At 29.6% G+C, this 24,253-nt stretch overlaps 1 protein-coding gene across 8 annotated transcripts in view; it reads right to left on the reverse strand.

The window, feature by feature from the left end:
• The window catches only part of eag (potassium voltage-gated channel protein ether a go-go), a 227,024-nt gene that overhangs the window by 85,646 nt on the left and 117,125 nt on the right, over nt 1-24,253 (reverse strand). For all 8 annotated transcript variants that reach the window (XM_089227726.1, XM_089227725.1, XM_089227731.1 and 5 more), the window contains one exon: nt 2,199-3,489. In XM_089227726.1, coding sequence (XP_089083852.1) covers nt 2,199-2,277 — 79 coding nt within the window. In that variant the 5' untranslated portion in view covers nt 2,278-3,489. The remainder of the gene's footprint in view (nt 1-2,198; nt 3,490-24,253) is intronic.

Genomic DNA, 24,253 nt, shown 5'->3' on the forward strand with positions numbered 1-24,253 from the left:
TCATTTTTTTTAAAATTACACTTAAGGAAAAACACGTTAAAAAAAATTAGGACTTTTATTTAAGAAAAAAAAAATTGAGCCTCATTTTATTTCCATTTGACCCAATTTATAAAAATGTTCATAATATCGGTGCAGTCAGAATTAATTAAAAACAGAAAATACACCCAACACTCTGAGTAAATATAATATTAAAATTTGTGTGATATCGCAAAGAAATTGTATGCTAGTCTGCAATACTTTAATACAATTATTATGGTACGGTACTATCTACGAGTCTATGACATTTAATTATCTATTTTTCTTCCTAATTTTCAAAAGTATTATTATTTAATGGAAATAACAATATTTTTATAATATTAAAATGTAATAAACTAATTCGTATTCACCAAATATTCATGCATTTTAAGACAATTTACGATGTTCTAGTTATTAATTTCTTGTTTATTTATATTATTACCTAGGCAGTATTCGAATAAATGAGTTAATTTTACAACATAATTTTAGACTTATAACATGGTGGCATGCAGAACTATAGTTTTCGTTATAATATTATGTTAAATTACTCGAATTTAATTCATGTAATATTATATGTAAGTACATTTAAAAAGAATAAATTATAAAGTGTATACAGCTCATACACCATAATATTACAATACTTATTGCTGATTTTATCGACATCTGAAAGTTATAAAAAATTAATATTTTTGATCAAATTTTTTTATTCTTCATTATTATTATTTTATTATATAATTTATTTATTTTCTATTATTAACTACTAATTTTATCATGGTATGGCCCAAATTTAGGTAACTTATTTTTAATTAAATATTTTTATTTTTAAACTAAATTATTTTTTAACTTTTATAACTAGTCATCTATGATAATGCTTATCTCGGATAACATTTATTTGTCTAGATAAATCTCAACACGTCTTATATAATGGTGGATAACGTTAAAAATAATCGCAAGCTATATTAAACAGTCTTTTAACACCATCAATTACAGATATGTCAAGTGTAATTGTCAGAATTTCGTATATATTCGTTAATATTATGATATCATTTTTTTGGGCGGGCGATCGAAACGTTTTCCGGATACAAATCTTCACGAAAACGCCTATGAGTAAACACACGCACGTCAATTCAATCGAAAGCTTTTGCAATACAGCGACTGAGTTTTTGGTGATAAAGGAACATAAATATTTTTTTTCCTTCCCGAGATGTTTTCTAACCCTAAGTTTTCAATTTATTATTATAATACCTACATTAAATTATAATGCATAGGTATTAGGTATATCATAGACCGAAACTATTGTAATTGAATAAAAACATTGATCGTTTTCGACGATATCGTTAAATCAATTGCAAGTTAGTACCATGATTATCTAAATTTTGTTATCAGTAATTGGCAACGAATAGTTGAATAGACATTGTCTTTCTTAACTCAATTACCTAGATACATTGTAAGAATTTCACTTTTTACAATTATGATGTCGTAAATGATGACATAAAATCATGTTTATAATATGTAGGTGCTTATATCTAAATAAATTTCAATTTTTTAATTTATACTTATATTTATATTTTGTCGTTTTTATTTCTAATGTGATCTTGTTTAACTATATATCTTAACATAAATAAACTAATGATTATTTCTTAGTCACAATGACAAAAAGGATTGATCGGCTTAACATAAAATTAATCATTTGATATGTACAAATAATAATATGAATAGCATTTTTTATTAAAAAGTTTAGTTGTTGTATTGAATATTTGAATACCACACAATCACTATAATATGACGTGTATGACCCAGGTGATTATAATAATAATAATAATAATAATAATAATAATAATAATAATAATAAACTTTTTTTGACCGATTCGAGTTAATTTATTACCCTTTTACCCTATACTTTAATGTTTTAGACTAAAATATATCGATTGTTGGCTATAGCTATTAGAAGTCATAAGTTAATCAATTTATCTAGCTAAAAAAAATTGTATTCATTAACCTACCAATCACTGAAATTCACAACGATTCACATTGTGATCATAACGTGCGCATGATTGATAGTAATATTATTATCTAACGAACTTTTTATAAAATTTCTACCAATACGCGTAACTTATGATATAATTTTATTAAAATAAGATAAGATTAGTAATTAAACCAACGACGTGTGTATAGGTACTTACGTTGGGAGCTCGATCTCCGGATGATGTTTTCCAAGAACGTGTTTTGAGGGGCGACCAGACCTCGTCGGCCCCCTGGCATAATGGGTGCACCTTTGTTACCCAGGAGTAGGCTGTTAGCTATGTTTGCTCGAGTGTGTCGTTTCGGCCATATTGGCAGACAAAAATTTGAAACTGGCGCACGACGACGCGGACGATTGTCACGACAACGACGGTGACCGCGGTATCGCCGTGTATCGGATGATAACGAATTATATTCGCGTCGCGGTCTCGAACGAAAACAATAATAATAATAATACTAATAATAATAATAATAATAATAATAGTATCACATCGACCGTATATTATAACAATATTACAATATAATATTATCTAGACAATTCCGTATCGATAACACGCGATGGCGTGAGCACTTCGAACGACGAACTATCGGAGTGGACGAGGGGCGAGAGGCGCGATGACGTGTGATTCTTGTCGTACAATAACAATATCGTCGTATTGTGTGTACCGTACAGCTGCTGCAGCTATGTAGTAGCGATTATGGCGTCTGGTGTAACGGGTGTGTGGGCTCGTGGCATGGGTGTATATGAAGTTAGTGTTTGTGTGGGTGTGTGAATAGGTCGGGTGTGTGTGTGTGTGTGTGTGTCTGGGTATGTGTATGTGTGTGTGTGTGTGTGTTTGTTTGTTTGTGTGTTTGGCGAGCGATCTTGTGTGTGTATGTGTGTGTCCTCGGGACCGCAGTTCAGTTATCGTCGTCAGCCGCAATCCAAGTGTTCGCGTTTGTGTTTCTTCATAATCGACGCCGGTCGTCAGTGCGGTCGGTGGTGATGGCGTTGGAGGCGGCGACTGCAGCTGCTGCGGTATCGGTGGATCGCACGTACATCGGAAAGCCCTCCACCCCCCCGTCGATTGGTCGACGTGAACTAGGACGGCGACGACTCCTTGTGTTTTTGGACGAGGTGTTTCCCGAGCCGGTCGCGGTCGACGATTGAGCCGGAGACGGCTGTCGATGGCGACGGTGGAGACGACGATTGCAACGGTGCAGATGACGGTTTCATCTGAGCCCGGCTACCAGGTCCGGTCGGATCGTCGTCGGGCGACAGCACTGGCAGGGGGTGGCGGTAGATGAGTGCCCGCGACGGCGTTGACGACGGACAGTGTCGTCTAGTTCCTCGCGAGGTCCACAGTTGTCGTCGACGGTCGCAGCAAAAACTACGGCGGCGATGGCGGACAGCATGGACTCGGGGGGTGGTCAGGAGCCTTATTTGGGCGAGGGTTCTTGACTCAGGAGTTCCTGGAAAAAAAAACAAAAAACCCATCTGATTAGCCTCTGGAGATGAAAAAATAAAAACAACACAGAATAGGTAAACGTACCGATCGATCAATCACGAGAGAATATAAATACCTAGATCAACAATATAATATACCATGTTGCTGGTTTGACATTGATTTTACGAAGGAATAATCAATGCTCTTACACTAGTAATTTTATGTAAAAGTAGTAAGTGAAAAGAAAACTAAACAAAACGCATTTCACGCCCAAAGTAAGTTTTCGTATTTTACTATAGAGTCGTTTCAAATGTGATTGCATACTTCAAGAAGTATAAATAAACATAAGATTTGAATAATACCTTTGATTTACAACTTGATAACGACTTATAATTAAAACACGACAAACGAAACAGTCGTGATAATAATAAATAGTGATACCAAAAAATTGTAAAACGATTGTAGATAGGTACCTACCTAAAGGTATTATGAAAAAAAAATAAACGAAAAAAATATTGACTAAAATATTTAGACAAACTTTTTTGTCACGATATCACACAGATTATTATCTCCAATTTGGACCGTTGAACGATAAATGAAGGATGGTCGTCACCATATCATATACACGCATAATAATAGTATATACGTATGTGGTTTACACGCATAGCCTTTATATGGTTTTCTACACTCAAACAACACCCTTTTAATTTGTTTTTTTTTTTTTTTTTTTAATTTCAGTGCGTAGTTGTACGTGCTTTCTCGTCGATCGTAAAAATTGAAAGGGGGTCACACCCATACCCCTCCCACGTTAAAATAACGATGGACATGTTACGCTGCGTGAATACAATATACAAACTCCTAAAATATGTACAACACCATGATAATAAAATTATGTGGTAGCAGAGCTAGAAATTTGAAATGGCGAGGTGATAAAACCGTCTGCACTTGGAAAACGATAAATTAATCAATTAAAAATGTAAATTATTAAAATATTCCAAAAAATAAAAATAAATTATAATAATGATACAATATTTGTATTTAAAAATTTTTAGTTAACTAGAGAAATGAATTTATTTAATATGACCAATTCATACATTTACGTCCGCTTCTCAGTTTTTTTTTTGGCATGCCTGATTACCACATAATTTGAATTGCATGTTTAAGAATTATTTCATATTTTAATTTTATTCAGATCAACGTGGATATTATATTATATTATATTATATAATAATATGGTTGTAGTTTATATGATGGCCAATACGGTGCAAAAATAAAATAAAAAGTACTCATTGTATAAAATTAGATCAAAATATTTGTTTTTAAACATTATATGTTTGATAATTCAAATTTTTTTTTCGAAAGTGCCAAACGTTTAAAAATTATTTAGAAGCTGATAATAAAAAAAAAAAACTCATACTTATATTATTTCTAATTTAATGAATCAAATTGTTTATTATCGATTTTTAGTCCTTTATATATACAGGGTGATTTTTTTTATCGAAGAACACTCATTATTTAAAAAAGTATGAGTGTATGAGTATGAGTGTTCTTCGATAAAAAAATCACCCTGTATACTCTCTATATACATCTACTCGTTTAATATATTATGACAACGATGATTGTAAATTTTGTACTCAATATTGAAGTGAACTGTTTTCTTTTATATACCTAGGTATTAATGTTTGTGCATCACTTGATTATTTATATCTTTGGAGATATTGTTGGATTCTTGGTAAATGTTATTAAAATTTGTTTCAAACTAATGTAAGTGAAAATTGTGTATAATAAATTTCTCTTTTAAATGATGACGTCCTAATGATATTATAGTGTATCATCGGACTCGTGAAGTTCATTTATAACGCGTTCACGTGTGAATAAAATACCAAAATACCATTTTAGTGCAAGATATTAAATCTAATCGGTTATCATTCTAGCGTATTATTATTATTATTATCAAAACCAGCATAGTTTATAACACATAAAAAAGGTTACCTATACATATAATCATTTTTGAGTCAACGACAAAACACCGTGCATGCGATCGCGCGCGCGCGCGTGTGTGTGTGTGCATTTCACTTTTTGGGATAAATGAAATGGAACACACACTTGACGCTTAATAATAATAATATGTATTTACTATACCAAGCCAGTTGGGTAGTGCAGTTCACCCGCATTTATAAGAGTGGGGTGCGCGAAGAGTGCGGAGGTGAGTGTGCTCAACGCTGATAAAAGTTACCAATATAAATGCGCATGCACATAATATCATTACCTAATGTGTGTAAGCCCAATTCGTGGCGAGAAAAACATTACGTGTAGGTATAATAATATGCGTTTACCCGAGTCTCCGCGTTCTACTGATAGCGGAAAATGTCTTCAAGCAGCCGTTATAAGGTGGATGAACGGCTGTTGAACTTTCTATACGTAATTATTATTCTTATTATTTCGATCACAGTGAACCAACCTGCAGCTGCAAGTTTTAGGCGACGGGCTTCATGGTTCTATACCTCCTTCCGTCATATTTTGCACCGAAATTTTATGAGGGTATTATTATTTTAAATTCTACGCTTAATAATTTTCATTCTTGAAACGTATTCAATTATTTTTGTTGATTAGTTGACTTATAACAAATAGGAAAACAATAAACATGTAATTTTTCGATCGAAGTTATCGGTTTTGGTGACTGCATTAGTGAGTTTGAACGCATATTAAAAACTAATATACTGATATAAAAAAAATATCATGCAACTGTAGAGAGAAAATAAAAAATAATATGTCACACGTATGAAAATGTGTGAGATGTAAAAATGGTGGTCACCTAATAAAATATACTTTCATTGTTTTAATTAAATCACTTTCTACAGTTAAATGATTTTACCCATACTTATTTAATTGACGGCTATACTATGGTTTACGAATGCATGTTTTGCTCAACTACAAACGATAATAATTATTAAATAAATCTATTTAAAAAGATCTCACAATTGCATTACTGTGATGTAAATAATATTATATAAGATAAAATACTTTGATTCTTTTATAATTTGAAATTACATTTCCGTTCTACGTAGCTTGACCAGTTTTTCTTTTTGATTCTAAAATTTACTCAATGTTGAGTGCAGGTAACTATATTAGACAATACATATCTGGTCGTGGTGTGTCTAAAAACATGGACATGCGAGGTGAGAAATTTGTAGATTCATTACAGTCCATACAAGTATAGGAGGACTCCTACGCAGGTATGAAATTGCATAATAATAAATAATTTCCATTCGGAATGAAATACATAATAAACAAATCATTTATACAAAATAAAACACCCAATTTTCACGTAGTATTACTGAAAATACTAATGGTGCCGACCTGCTTAGACTTTCCCTACTTACGTCACACACCCAACGAACCTTTTGAAACTCACACCTGCATGGTTAGGTTAGGTTGCTAAACGATAACTGGTCAAAAGACTAGCGCATTGTTATTTCGTTTTGAAATAGAATGGAAATAAATTTATTTAACACATTCCACGTAGCTCACGTCTTATGGCATGGGAGAAAATCACCTAAAAGCCAATCCCATATAATATACGAAATTGAGTACTACACCAAACCTTAAAGTAAGGTATACCTGAAACCTAGTAGATAGAAACAAAACGAAGCTATTTCTCTGTAGACCGATATAACAATATTATTATATCCGGTGCAGGTGTATATAAAAATAATAACAACAACAAAAATACTGTGTAGGTACTTATACGAACCGTTCGTTAAATTTCCGACGAGAGAACCACGTACGATTCTAATACAATAAAAATATAATATAATATACAAAATATACAAAATATACAATGTATAATATACGAGTAAGACGTATTATTACATCGAAACTCAATACCTTCAAAACGCCGTAAACGTGGCAGTGATCCCGAATGGAATTCCACTCGCAAAACCACTCAAAATATTATACCCTCGGAACTTCCGGATGATAATATTGTACGTTCAGCGCAAGACTACGAATGGTGTATGAAGCGCTTACAAAGTGGTGTATACAATTATTATTTTATTATTATATTAGGTAGGTTCTCGACATTGTACATCACTGCACGTACAGCAGGCAGATAATATAGTCAGGAAAATCCGAAAAAGGGACAGAGATTTACACAAGAACATCCTCAAACTTTAACCCTACTGAGTAAAGAAATAAAAGCCATAATTTAAATTTATTCAGAATGGTTCATAACGCATGAACAAATTTTTGTTGTCTTACGAGTATTTAATTTAAAACGATTTAATTTTTTTTTACTTGGCTATATAACATAATATATATGTATATTGTATGTATGTATATGCTTTTACTTAATTAAATATTGGATTGATATTTTCAATTTTAATTTTCTTACAGAACAGTTTCTAATAAACAGAACATTCTTATGACAATATATTTTATTAATAAATTGTATTTTTTTTTTTTATTATAAACCGATTTTTTTTTTTTAATTCAAAATGAATGTCCTTTACTCTTCGTAAAAAGTAAAAGTGTCCGTAAAATAAAAATCAATAAGACTAATGGGACATTTGAGTATTACTAAAGATTACTTACTCATATTTATCCTTCGAAGAACCATTTAAGATTCAATCTTAAAGAAGTTTTTATTTCCAATAACGTAAATATTGTTATTTATATAACGTTTATTATGATATTGAAAATTATAATAATCTTTTTAGAGATGTTAGGATGATATTTTCTCATATTTTAAACAGTTAATATTTTATTTAAAATCTTTAAAAAAAATAGTTTATTAAATCAGTAAAAATGTAAAAAAAACCATGCAGAGTAATATACCAGACATAATTTGTTCAATATGCATTATTTTCAACTACTTTTAAAACTAGAATTATGAAAATTTTTTAAATTAAAAAAAAAAAACAATATTATCCATGTATGTTTTACATAATCAAAATCATTTTTCAGCATCTCTATTCTAAGTTTTTGTGCCCCAGTTGGAGTATCCTCGTTGAATTAATGGTCATTGTTTAACAACAATAATTCAAGAAATCACTTTTGTAATTTAAAAATATCGTAAAATACTCTAATCACGCACCGGAACGACCTCGTGGGTGTACTCTGCACGTCACGTAAAACCAAAAAAATAAAAAGGAAAGATAAATAATTTTCTGAACACAACTCGGGTAGAACTTAATATTATTACTTATTACCTAAAATACAACATAGGTTTATTGTCAAGTGTAACATTTAGAGTTCCCCGATGAAACAAAACAACAATTTTGTCGAACGAGAATGCATACAAATAATTTTGATGCGTATAGCACAACAACATACATATGTACCTACCATTCATATTAAATTATTGATTAGCTCGCGCGGTATAACCGCGCACTCTCAATGCCAACGAAACGCGCGCACAATATCGCAATAATAATATAATATATGTTATTATTATTATTATTATTTTTATCATTATTATTTCTGTCGTCGTTGAGTCTCGTAACACCGTCCTTGTAATTTTTCTGCTCGCTAACTACGGGACGACATGGGAATCGTTCGCGCATCGCCTGCGGTGTAACAGGCGATATCAGCTGTACATTATACGTACCCTTCGAACATACCCACTACATTTATCCAAGCAGCTAGCAACGTAGACCCCTCCCCCTCTCCATCACCACAAATGTAATGTTTAAGCATCGCCGTCCGTCGACTTGGTAAATCGCCCGAGGACACACGCGTGTGGGGTATAATTAACCTGGAATTTGTTTTCTTCATGTTCGACATGAAATTCCCAGAAACATTTATCCCTGACAGGATAACGTTGTTAAGCGAAACCAGATTCTTCGAAATTTTCTGTTTAGAGATAACTTTGATGAGCGGATAAACTCTGGTGCGCAATATCGAGAACGAATATTTAAAGCTGTACTGATGGATCCGACATTAGTCGATCGACTCGTTGATTCGACATCTGATACCGAGTTCCATTGGACTAGAGCATTGCACACGATTTATTTTCTGCAATATCTACATTTTTTTCTCTCATCACCCGTCTAGTTATTAGTTTAAATTCGAAAATTCGAATAAATGAAAACTATCGATTCACATAAAGATTGTTCAGCTAAATTTGAAACGGTCAGAAAATTGGCTATTTTGAAAATTAAAATAATGTTTTTGTAAATATATTATCATTTTAACTTACACAATATTAGAAAACTGCGATGAAAAAAAACCTAAGAATTGCATAGGTAGATGTAATTTAAAAAGTAAGTATAAAGTTTAATTGTCAACTACGAGAGTACGGTAGGTATGTACCTGCTAAAGTACGTGCAGTTGGCAGTGTTGCATTACAGGAAGGGATTTCACGTGATTATCTTAATAACTTATGACTAGTAAAGTAATTTTCAAACTTTCTATATCCACGTACCATCTACAACACAGTTTGAAAAATTGTTATGAACCACATTACCAAATAACTTTTTTTTATTTAAAAAAAAAGTTTTCGTTATTTTACATGTATATTGAATCTAATTTTATTGGGAACTACAAAAAGATATTAAATTAAGCATACAGAAATTAAATAAAATTGCATGCACAATTACACCAAATAAATAAATAAATACATTATTAATACCTAATATCAAATAAAAAAAATTATTAATAGTTACTATGAATAATCCATTCTATTTTTTTTTTTCATGTGAAACACCTAATGTAACGTATGAATTTGGCTGTTGGCGTGACGAAAATCGCGAAACATCTAGTACACCTTTAAAATAGAGGATAATTTTTATTTAAAAAAAATCTAAAATTTTTGTTTTTGATTATTCCATCCTTTATTTCTTTTAACGAACCTTCCCATCAATCTACAAGCATATATTCTATAGAAAAACATAATTTTTATTTTTCACATCTACCAGAAATCCGGCAACGGATCACTTTGTTTTATAAAGAAGATAGATTTCCTTAGCGTACCACCCATGAGCTTATCGTGTACCACACGTCGAGAGACCTTTCTGTAGTCAATGAAAATATCGACGGGACTTAGGAGGTTAGGTTATTCTCAGAATGTACTCGATAATTATTTTCATCCAGAAACAACGACTGTTTATCGCACAACTTGAAACTCTTGGTGATAATGTTAAAATTATTAAAAATTTTGTAATTTTTTTATGTACGACCACAGAAGTATTACATAAATATCGATTACATAGCTTATATTATACAACTTATCATTATACGTTTGGATTTAGAGCCAATAATAGTGTCAGGTTTTCAATAATTCTGATTGATAGTATATTTTGTCATCGTAATAATACAATATACAAGAATGAATTATTTAAATGTAAATATTTCAAAACATAAAATATCTCAATAATCACCGATACCACCAAGTCAAAGTGATAAACTAATGTACATACTGTTTTAAAACATAATTTTATGTCAAAATATAGTTTTGATACCAAAGAGAAAACAACGGATTAAAAAAAACAAACAATGTTCATTATGATTGGTATTCATAAAACTCATTTTGATCTCACAGATTTTTAAGTACGTGTCGTTTCACGTTCGGCGTTACACTGCACCCTAAATCGTGTTATTATAATATTATCCAGACAATCACAGAAGTTCGGAACCGTGGTCGCGACCGTAACCACGTTGGCAACCGATCTGTTGCGTGGTCGACGCCAAATAATTACCGACACTAGTACAGAGGGTGAGTTGTGGTTACGTATTGAGGTGATATTCGTAGACTTACGGCAGAGTGCGCAAAACGATTCCATTATTTTATTGGCAAGTGCCGCCTTTATAGGTGTCGATAATACTAATAATTAGGGCTGGGAATTTAATGCCCTCAAAAACCCCGAAAATGTCCTAAAAAAAATGCTTTTATGACCTAAAAACTCTAAATAATGCCCTAAAAAACTCCGAAAAATGCTCTAAAAAAAGGGTAATAAATCTACAAATTCTTTTATTTTTAATAATTTTAGTATAAATTACAATAAAAAGTTACTCAAACTTTGTCCGATAATATAATACGAATTAGGAGTAGGTACCTACTTATAATCTGTTATGTTTATTTAAAAACCATGTTGGTGTAAAAATCTTAAAATCTTAAAATAAAATTTCAAATTCATACACTTGGTTTCCAAAAACTCAAAAAATGCTCCAAAAACTCTAAAACGCCCTAAAAAATTAAGAAAATGACCTAAAAACTAAAAAATTAAAAAAAATGCAAAATAAACTTTCTTATTCTCATTCAAATGTACATAAAACAAATTTGTGACAAGACGAGCATTGCACAGTAAGCTTTGAAAAACAATGCAAAGTGCATCGAAATCCCTGCCCTACTAATAATATAGTATCTCATCGATTTTTTGGCATTCCTAACAATATAGTACTTATGTATATTGGATGAGCGGTGAATGGTTAAATAAGTAGGAACAGATCGAGTTATCAAATTTTCAATAGGAATAAAATCCAAAAATCAAACATTTTAATACTGAACATTGTAGTAAATACGATTCCAAAATCAAATGGAAATGTTAATAAATTGCATACAATTTAAGTATAGAGCTTAACGAAATACCATGAAATTTAAAATGAAATCTTGTGGGTGCAATTGTAATGAAAAACTATCATATTCTCTCAAATGATAATCAAATCAAATTTTTGTATCGGCCTATTTCGATTTAATTATACACGATACGTACCAAAATATAACTAATGCTTATCTAACTCCAAACAAAAATTTAGAAAACATTATATTCTGCATTATATTCTTAGAGGAAACATTAATATCTAATAATCATATTACCTTTTTATTTATGTTAAACGATGAATGATATTCTGGTAGGATAAAATTGTATAATATTGATCATGGTTCATCGTATCATTTATAACATTATTACTGTCATTATTTTACTATACTTATACTAAAAATTTCACAAGATAAAATAATAAATATTTTCCCACTAAAACATATACTTAGAAATCAACGAAACGTCTGTCACCGTTCAGTGATATAAAAACGTATAAAATACAGTCCGAATGATAGAAGTCATCGTAGTCCATCATAGCGAATGAACGTCATCACAGCTACAGATCGTATGTTACCTACATAATGTTATTGATAACATAATAAAAACGAGAAAAAAAATATTTTGGGTCCACTGCAAGACGAGAAAGGCGTTAAAATGATATTTGTTTTATTATTTTTTGACAGAGATTTCATTAATTCTCCTCAAAAACGTCAAGACACTCGTCGCACTGAAATTGTATTTATTTAGGAATAACTAAAATAAATATTACATCGGCCAATGTGAGAAAAAATTACTAGTTTTCCGGTAAGAGACTATATGGTAGTCCCTCATTTTAGCCGATTCGCATCAATTTGAACATAATTTCGTAAAAGAAAGGATTTTATTCGCCCGTGAGACGAGATTTTTGATTTCATATACTTTCTTATATTATAATTGATTTTTTTTTAGAGCAAAATTTAGAAATGTCAACAAATTATATTTTATAATCCGCTGAATGAATTTAATTTAACATCCAAAAAAGTCATAAATCGAACGAAACATTATTCTGTTATTGACAACCGATCGAAATAAGCGATTCGCTTATATAATGTAATAATATGATTATTATTTATATAACATAATATTATTATTAGGGAAATTCGTTCGTCAGTGGTTGTAGTTGAGTCACGTTAAAAACCCGATCGATCAAACAGTCGAAAATTACATACAATATTTTTTTTTTTACACAAATAATTTTATAATGCATAAATATATATACAAAATGTCTACGTTTAAATTATAATTGTTTCTTTTTCGTTTTTTTTTTTCGCATAAACATCTTAAAATCGCAACGCGTGCTACAATAACGCACAAAATGTATGAGTACGAGAAAAATGACAGAGTTTTTGTTCTGATTTAAAACTGAATTTTCAACTCATTTAACATCGGTGGGAAAAGAATGAAAAGGATCTTTTCAAATTCCGTTCGTCTTTTTACTCCAACAATAATAGTAGGAACTAATAACCAACGTCTGCAGCAGTCGTATATATATATATATAAAAAAATACCATTTTCGTATAATATTATTACATGATGGTCCGTCGACGATAAAATAATAAACAGAACACAGCGGGTTGATTCACCAAGTTTAATCACGTTTTCAAATTCTGACTTTTTCGATTTTTAAGTAGGTACATATAATAATTTATTATATATTTAATTAAACATAAAACGTTTAAATATAATTTGTTTATGATATTAACGAGTATTATATGTTGTACGATAAACTTATTGAATCTTCAAATGAGAATGCTTTTTTTTTATAAAATATTAAGCAGATATATTTTGTTAAACGCTTTTATACGTTTTATCCAATTAAATTTTTTACGAGTAGTTCCTGATGTTCTTCCGTCAAATATATTATATGATAATATAAGTATAGTTTTAGTAGGTAATAATTATTATTTTTGGTCATTTTTACAAATTGTACTGAGTTAATAAATTCGTAATTATAAAAAACGTATTTTTTCATTCAACTTTCAATGGAGGTCATATACATTGACGTTTTCAAAAAAAGTCGTCTCTTTAAATAAGTGTCATTGTCATTTGGATAAAAAATAATATTTTTCATCACTTTATTATGATACTTTTTATACGGTATAAAATATTTAAATGATGGACCTTAAGTATACTTAAAAATTCCAAAACTCAGAATTTAAATAATTTATTATAACTCAAGGAAAAAAACAAGAGTAATCACCATTAATGCAAATCACTCTGTTTATTAAACCAGTTCAGTTCAATTGTTACTTTATGTGAATTTAACCACGTTGAACATAATATTAACCATGCATTTGAACATATTAGATTCAAACCATGAATCATCAGTGGCTATCCTACGACAAAAAAAAGGTAAATTATTCATACGATGATATAGAATCTATATTATAGACAAAATATAATATAGTTAAACATTTTAATATCATATCGAAACACTTTTGGCACTATAGTAATGTTATCGACGTGTTCAAATTAATTTTGAACACACGCGAAGTTAATGCATTAATATTGTAAAGGAACCAACTACACGATGGCAGTGTCACGTTTTGTCTAATTTTCTGTGAACTTTCCATCCTAGGGCCGTAAATTGACAATTGCATGAAATTTAATACATATTTAGAATTTTTAACTTTATCGAGTGAGAGCAAATTTGATTCAAATTGAAATATTCAATAAAAGTTTCCACGTTCATAAATATCATCAGGGGTCGCTAAATATTCCGTTATCGTAGGTAGCTAATATTATTTAATATTAAAATCGTTTTGGTATTATTCGAAAAACCTGATCGAGTATCATCGAAAGTGGCTGACTAAGCATGGAATAAGATAATTTTTGGGCCAATAAACATAATCAAAATATTACTGACCCAAAAATAAATATATATATTTCAGAAAAAAATAAAAATAATATTTATTTGTGATTACTTTTTTTAAATACAAAATTAAAATATTATTTGTATAACTTTATGTTTTTCTCACTTTTTGGGAAAAAAAATTCTTCAGACACTAAACTGTACTAACTGTCAAAATATATGAGTCAGTGGTGTAGCCAAGGAGTACTGGTGAGCTGTAGTCAACCCTATCCCACCCCTCCCATAAAATTTTAAGAAATAATAATAAATATTTCGATAGCCCATGAAAGATACCGAAAACACAAATATGTACCTACGCCAAGTACGGGAATAAAAAACTAAAATATATTTTTATTATTATTATTATTACTTTAGATAAATCAACAATCTGTTACATAGTAGATGGCGATAGAACAGAATGAAAACGCTATCCATTGATAACGCTTTGACATATTTAGCTTAATTACAATTTATATTAGAGTGTTGTTAGATTTAGAGAAGGTCCCTTGGCCTCAAAAATAAAACCTCTATGATTTCATTATGCTATATTTATGTAGAAGACTCATATTGCTCATTAATCAATTCTGTGTAATCACATTATCAATCCTCTCCACATCTTAACATACCATTTTTTTTTCAATTTTAAGTGGTTTAAAATATAAAATAAACAGTCAAAATTTCCACACATTCTTGTTGAATATAATTACTATGTATAAATGAAATAAATTATAATCATTTTGAATATAAAAACAATTTTTTCAAAGAAAAAAGGTCACTTATCTGTCAAACAAGGAAGGCGTACAATATAGTGCACAAGATTAGTACGCATTTTTGTGCACGAAAATTAAAACTAAATTTTTTATTTATAGTAGTTCGTTATTTAATTAATATCAAAGGCCGTTTCGTACTTTAAATTTACATTCTAGTTTGCAAAACTGACTAGATTCTACTTTTGTTTCTGACACATAATTAATTTATTGATCACGATACTCTCGCCAAAAGTTTGTTATATGTTTTTTTATGTAAATCACCATTCCTGAAAAAAAGTAAAAAATGAAGGTAAGACATTTTAAATTTACAATTATACTCTATACATGCGAATTTTAATTGCGCGACAGCCGTTTTTCACGATAATATTATAATAGGTATACAATGTGATGTTCAAATAATATAATAATATGCTATAACTTTTATATGACTTTCTTGGTAATGCAATGTAGATTATCGTTTTTTTTTTTTTTTTTTAAATAGATAATCCTCTAAATAATAGTCAACTGGACTATTTGTAGTTAATCGATAAAAGTCAAACGTTTTGCCATAACACTTTTCTAAAATTATCATTGTCTAAAATTTATAAATTTAGAAGCCCTGCGTGATTCTCGTAGTCTCTGAAATTCGAAAACTCAATAACTTAGTGTACACAATAGCATGCATAGAAAATTTTAACTAAAATTCCATCATCATTTAGACATAATATTATAACATGACATTTCCTTAGCACGTACCACAATAATATAGGCGTTATGAAAACTAACAATATGGTTCAATGCAGTCAATCGTCCAAATTAATATAATAATAAAAATCTCTGCGAATGTAGCATACATAGTTGTGATGCGATTGTCTCTCATGGGTTGATATTTTAATTCAAACTTTTATCTTTTATTATATTTTTAGATCTAGAAAATTTATACTAAAACCAATGTGTTATAATGTATAGTATTCACACTATAACGTCCAATGCAATAAATTGAACAATCGTTAAACAATCAAACGAAAAATAAAAATAATTCAAATAATGTTCTACTTGGTGTGAAATAGAATAGAATATAGGACTACAGTAAATGTCTTTGAAAATCCTTCGACTTTGGTGTTTTAGATACAAGCATCCGTGGAATATTCCACGTAAATATGTGTCTGCAAATTACATTAAGATGCAAAAAAAAAGCGCATATTATTTTGTACCACGTACCTGTCATATTACATAAATATTTTCGAATTTATTATAATTTGAGTTTATGGTAAAATAGTAAGAGCCTAAGGTTAAGTAGTTCACACTAAAAGTATACATTTTCATTAAAAGCAAAAACGTATAATTTTACTTTTTTTTTACATTTTAAAAAATATTCAGCTTTTGATAAAAAAGTATGAAAATTATTAAAGAACAATTACAAATGTTGTTAAAACCTGCTAAAATATTATTTTTCAAAACAGTGTTGAAATAAAAGTTAATGGTCGTTCAAAATTGTACTATATAATATTTTAAAAATATGTTTATAAAATTAAATAATAATAATATGTAAAAACGCTAAACTTTATATAATATCGCCGTCGCCACAATACATCATCCTATGTGCCTGGACCCAATATTTCATGAGATCAAATATTACTTATATATTATTACAACATTTTTAATCACATACCTAGGAGATACTATCATAATAAGATCTTATTTTTTTTCCGAATTCAGAGGCACCAAAATGACACCATTGCGAAATTTTGCACTAAGAAGATTTTTAGTACCAACGATAAGTGACAACATTATATCTATATTTTTAAATTACTAATAATAATAATTTACAGAGACGACCATTGTTTACTAATGAAATATGCACTCATAATTGTGTGTTTATTTTGTTTTTCTAAAAATAATAACGTTTAGACTGTTGTTCATATATGTGCTCAACAAAAATATAAAAAAAAAATGTGTAATGTAAAACAGTATAATACGCATAAGTTTTGAAAGTTGGTTATTATTTTGATATAGGTACACAATTTTATTCGAATGTATTCAGAAAACATTTATGAATATAATTGTGTGATAATATAAGTTTTTTTTATATTCAGTTTGAGCTCGTAAGTACAACTAAATCATATTTGTTTTTTTTTTTTGAGTAGAATAATAGAATAAAATATATACAAAAAAACCAAAAAATATATAATATTGTATGAAAATTAATTTGTCGTTAAATTGATAATTTTTTATGCGAAACAACACAATTCATAATTTTATGACCCATATAGTCGATATTGTTATAAAAATGTATGTGAAATAAGTCAATTTTATATGTTTAAAAAGATTTCAAGATTTAATGACGTTTACAATTATTCATACCTCGCAAAGTCATACACTCCAGATATCAATTATAGCCATATTCTGTTTAAGAAAATCCAACTGAAAATATGAGTTTCTGACTTTACAAAGAAAAAAACAATCTAGACACACCTTCATTTTTAAAATAAATATGAAAAAATGTATGTGTAAGAGATCAAATAATTTACCATTGGCCATCATTGTCGTTCAGAAATAACTTTTGACTCAAAATCACAAATATCGACCAAGTAAGTTCAATGGACCGCCCTTTAGAATTCTATGTAAATTATAATAATATAAAATGTAATATAAAATATAATAATAATAATAATAATAATATAGTTAAGACGTGAGACTTTGGTGGTGGCGTCAGCAGCATCAGAACATGATGACGGCGAGTGAGCCTAACCTCCGGTTATTTCCGGTGCGAAATTTCCGAGGGCCGGAAAGTGGCACGCGATTCCCGCAAAGCGCGCGACTTTGAATATTTTATTGTTATTTACCTCCCTCCCCCCATCCATTCTTCGTTCGCCAATCCGTGCGACAGCTCCCACCGCCGTGGCCTCTAGAGTCATAACATTATTGCTTTATCTTGCGGCTCGACGGCGAAATGTAAATAAGCGCGCTCACGCTACGGAGAGCCGTCGTCGTCGTCGGTCCGGTTAAGGCCCAGAGGTTGAAAATTAAATTTTAAAACATCTCTCGTCCTATTATAATATTATAATATATATAATAGGTTATCATATATATATATATATATATATATGATAACATGGTAATACAATAAATTACTTTGTATACGCATGAGCACAATAGAATACGTCATGCATGTATAGCTACAAATACTGTTATTCACTATTATAGTATAATAATAAACATATTTTAATATCAGATGCATAAATTTCGTACAATATATTATTGCGTACTGTCTCCTTTAAATATCGAAAAAAAAAATTGTTTTTTACTTCATACTGCAGTTATTGCAATATCGTTAAAATATAATTTTCGCTTTCCAAACTAAAGTTGCAATCACATCAAAAGATAATGAGATTCCGTCACTTGTTTTCTTATACGTTTATATGAATAATGAATATAAATTAATATAAGAATAAGTTCAGTTTTGTTATAGCCCTGAATAATATTAAAAGATTTACCAGTCTCGACCTCTCGGATCGCTATGAAGTGTAGTAACTGTAGACGACTGTATAATTGATGGTCACTTACATTTTAAGAAGGGATAAACAATAATTATAAGACCATGCTGGTAATGTTTTAAATACATTCTATGATCTGGATCCCCCGATTGTAACTCTCCTCCTTCCTAAAGGATAATTTAGTCTGGTCTAAATCATTAACTACCAATGAAAACATTCAAAATAGCGATATGACTTAAAACATAATATTACCGATAATAGAAATAATTGTTTTCAAAAACGTCAATACATTTCAAGAAAATGAGTAACTATTTATTTATTTATTTTTTAGTAATCAGAGTGTACGTACCTATGTTAATTTAATCTATAATAGGTACGTTATATAATATGTTGTACATAATCGTACTACATAATATTATTACGTTATAATTAGTATAAAATAAATTACATACCTATTATTTCGTATAGCGTACAATAACTTAATATTATATTAAACATGTGCATTATTAATTATTAGTGATCACGAAGTTGTTATAATATAATGAATTATATTTCTATGCACGATAACCGATCCTCTTTTTTCGAGTTTAATCAAAAATTACGTTAAACAGTAAACCATGATATTTACTGTTTCATAGAGGACTTTTTAGTCGGATTAAAATCGAAAGCAACGCATTTTTCACCAAGTAACTCTTTACATTAAATGCTATTTATATAGAATATTTAAATTTTTAAAGTTGTGAGATTTTTTTTTATCAACAGTAGGTATAACGCGTATTAAACAAAGTTTAAATTGATTGTATCTCTATCTAGATACCTATAAAATATTCTATTCTGTTTATCTAGGAAAACTTATATTACTTATTAATTATATAAATAGTATAAATAACTAGGAATTTAATTTTTGATAATCTTTGGATCAATTGGTTATTGCAGTGTTCTCAAACACATAAGACGAGCACCCTATCAATTTGGCTCGTAATTTTTCATACATTTTGAGTATTTATTAGTATTATTAAATTAAATTTTTTTATTATTATAAAGTCTAGTATTTATTTAAAAATCAATAATAATTGTTAATATAAAATTATTTGCCATTCGAAATTTTGAGTTTGTGTAATGTAATGTACATTTTATGATTTAATTCATCATGAATCATGAATTTATGTAAATGCTGTACACGTTATAACAGTGGTTCCCAAACTATAGCAGTTACAGTATATTATATTTGTTTGTAATACCTTTAGTAGTATAATATAAGATAACTTTAGTAATATTATTTATTTTGTTGTATTTTCATTATAATTCATAGAAATAAGTAAAAATCAAAAAAAAGTTCAACGAAAATGTTTACCAACGAAAAAATATATTTTTTCCGCTAGTAATAAATTGAGTTTGACGTCACTGGGTCACAGCGATGTTAAAGAAAAATATTGGTTATCTTACAGACTATAATATTATAGTTCAAATCACCTTAAATGGCTTCAACTGTTTCTTTTTTTTTTTATAACGAATCAGACTGAAGTGAGTGATTAGATATGAATGACATGATATTATAATTGTTTCTAGGATAATGATTTGAAATTATTGTATTTAAACCAGGCTAGAGATTTTGTCATTTTCCTGTAATATTGTAAGTCATAGGTCACCTACAGAAACGGGTGGCAGTATTGTGATGAACAGTTCTCACGCGTCCCTGGTTTTTGAACAGGAAAAAAAAAGGTCATCAATGATTATAGAAGGGATTTGCACGAGAGTGATTTAATGTACAATTTATAATGTGTTTGTTGCTATTGACGAATACCAATTTAGTATTGTTTTAATTCTGTAAATAAAAAAAAAAATTCGGTCGAACTTTCGCGTTGCAGTGTGAAATGCGCTACATAAACCACATAAAACTCTCTAAGTAAACATATTATGTATTATACAAAATACATATAACTTTTCAAAACGGTTATAAATAATTATATTACATAAACACATGATGTGGTGATGGCTACACTATGGACTTGTTTACCTCTATTTAATATGACACAACCATCGCATTACGATATATCGACCGTTATAATAATAATCTTTTGACTTGGACGACACCACATAATCGTTTTGCAACAGTAATATTATTTACCATATATTTAGGATCCAGAGTGATTTCGAAATAATTCTCGAAATAAATAATAACAAAAAAAAAAACATAATATTATTTAAATGTTTTATAGATCGTGCGACGGCGATTTGCGACATATTAGTAGTGCACGTCACACCATCACTTGGCATGATTATTTTGTTTTACGGAATTTAAGTGGGAATAATTATTTTACTGTTATTATTTGATTTTAGACGAGTATGGACGTGCAAGATTAAACTACCAAGCTTAAAAATAAAATCAAGTTTAACATTGTCGGATAAGAATGATTCCAAATTGTCTTACCTTCTATCGTCTCCCTGCACACTAGGACAAAACTTAGAACAATATACCTATATATTACTACAGTTGTTCTAGTATTATTATTATTGTTTTGACTGAATCAAAAATACTTTCTGATCACGAGCGCCAGGTATTTGTCTATTTCATACTTACATTCAAACAAACAAACATAATCCTTCGTTGGATATCGTCAAACTTTTTCTAAATCCTCTCACTACTTCTTCACAACGTGACCATCATACCAGCATCGATGTTTCGCAGTCGAAAAGGTTCTTTTAATGATACTTTTAATCGATCGAGCGTTAACCACCACGAATGTCCATCCACGTGGTAATATTTATTTCAGGTCACCGTAATAACATTACCTAGGTAAAGTACAATATATATATATATATATATTATATATTCTATTGATCTTAAAATCATCTGAAATTATTTGGCCATTTGTATTTTTTTAGGGTTACGGTTTGTTGAGGAACACGCGTATATGCGTGTCGAGGATTCGTCACCAAAAACTCGGGTAGTGGTCACCCATCCAGGAACTATACCAAAGTCGGCTTGACCTCAGACTTTCTGAGTCAGGATACGTTTCAGAACCAACGAGACGCACCATATAATCACGTATGACAATTGTCAATCCATATTTATTGTTTGGAAAAAATTTTGACAAGTCATATACAGTTGGACGAAAAAAAATAACAACAACACTGTAGGTAGCCAATAATAATTCAAAAAATGATCGGGTGAAACAAAATTCAGTGCACGTCCATTGTAGGCTTGTGCATTATATGTGGGCACAGCATATTTAGGTACATAACATTATTTGTACACAATATATTAATGAATAACACATTTTTGGTGCATAAACACGTAACAATTTTGATGGTGCACACGCTAACTGCCAATCGCAATAGATTATCGGGAAAAACAAACTATCTTTGAATAAATGTTCAGTTCCTATTTGGATTTACAATCGGAAAGATTATATTTTTATTCTTCGTAATATTATGGACGTGAACAGATTTTTCTATGTTTTTAAAACCCGACGTGGGAAAATGTAAGCTGCGACTAACATTTTAGTGAATTTAGATAAAACATTTTCGGGAGACTAAAAAGAACCAATTTCCATTTGGTATCTTTTGGACTACGTCAATATAGGCTCTAAAAATGTTAAAAACCATTATGTACCTATAAGTATTATAAGAAGGATTAACGAGTTTTTTTCTAGATATTTCTGAAGGAAAACTATTCATTTTTAAATTCCAAAGACATTTTATTCATATTAATTTTACTATTATTGTTTCAGATACGAATTGTTTTAATATTATTATATGAGTTTTCGATGTTTGTTTTTAAATCGGTCACGACGAGCAGTTGACGTGCGATTATCACGCGACATATTAATATATTATACGAGTGTTAAGACCGTACCTATGTCTATAATTAACTTAATTTTATTATAAATTCAAAAGACGGACGGATCTTCGTCGTAAATGATAATAATAATAATGATAATATAATATAACTGGATACTGCATGCGCGTGTTACAATCTCAATTAGCGTCGCGACCAGACCATTTATCACTAAGCGGCCAAACGGACGCCATTTATAATAACATAATCATCGTGGCACACACACACACACACACATTATATATCATATTACAAGACGAATAATAATAATAATATTATATAATATATTATTGTCTAAACAACAATGTTTGAAAACTGTACCCGCAGAAAACTGTATTGTTCGCACGATGAACATTATAGTTATTTTATTATTAAAATAAAGTGACTTACAATTCGCACGTCATTATAATTTATACACTACAGCAGTGACAAAAATACGATAATATATTATTATATTATGGTTTCGACTCAAGCCGAGTCTCATTCACAGTCTCGTGACTTCACAACACGTCGTAGTATCTAACACAAAATCGTGGTTGTTTAGGCTTATTCTAACCATCGTTCGTTGATTTATCACATTTTGAAAAATTTATTCGAATTCTTTTTTTGTCATATTATACTATGCTTATCTTATAGTATGCTCAAGTTACTACTAAACAATAATTTCAAGTAGATATATTATATGCTTGTACGATGAAATGCGAATATAAAATAGATACCTACCTACTGTAGCAACTATTGGTGGTCTATGCATATATTATATAGTATTTCAAAGTATTTGTTATATATTTAAAATTTAATCGAACACTAATTATTGTAGTATCCAATTAGTCTACACTTCTCCGATTGCATAAATGTAATACACATATTTTACAAAATATTTAAATATATAATATGCATGAAAATATTTTATACTGACAGGTCATAAGACTTTTAATAGGTACACGTTGTAGTGTGCATTTTATTTTATGTTATATAATGTTTAGTGGCACACAGATGTTTTTGAGAGCACTGCATGTAGCCAAATAAAGTTATCCAACCATCCACCCATTTTTTTAATATAATAAAATTAAAAAATATTATTGCTGCACTCCATAATATTATAATACTCAATTTACTCAACTATACTCGCTTATTCATACTGCATTTCACAGAAATTAATTATCATACACTTTGTTTGAATCGCCCACAAACCATTGTATCACGTATATTTCGCATAACGAAAAGCGAAGGAATTCAATAAAAGAATGCAATTAAGGATTTAAAAACGAA

The sequence above is a fragment of the Diuraphis noxia genome, unplaced genomic scaffold (assembly GCF_037042655.1).
Source record: "Diuraphis noxia isolate RWA-SAM2 unplaced genomic scaffold, SU_Dnox_SAM2 contig0004, whole genome shotgun sequence".
In the NCBI taxonomy this organism is placed as follows: Eukaryota; Metazoa; Arthropoda; class Insecta; order Hemiptera; family Aphididae; genus Diuraphis; species Diuraphis noxia.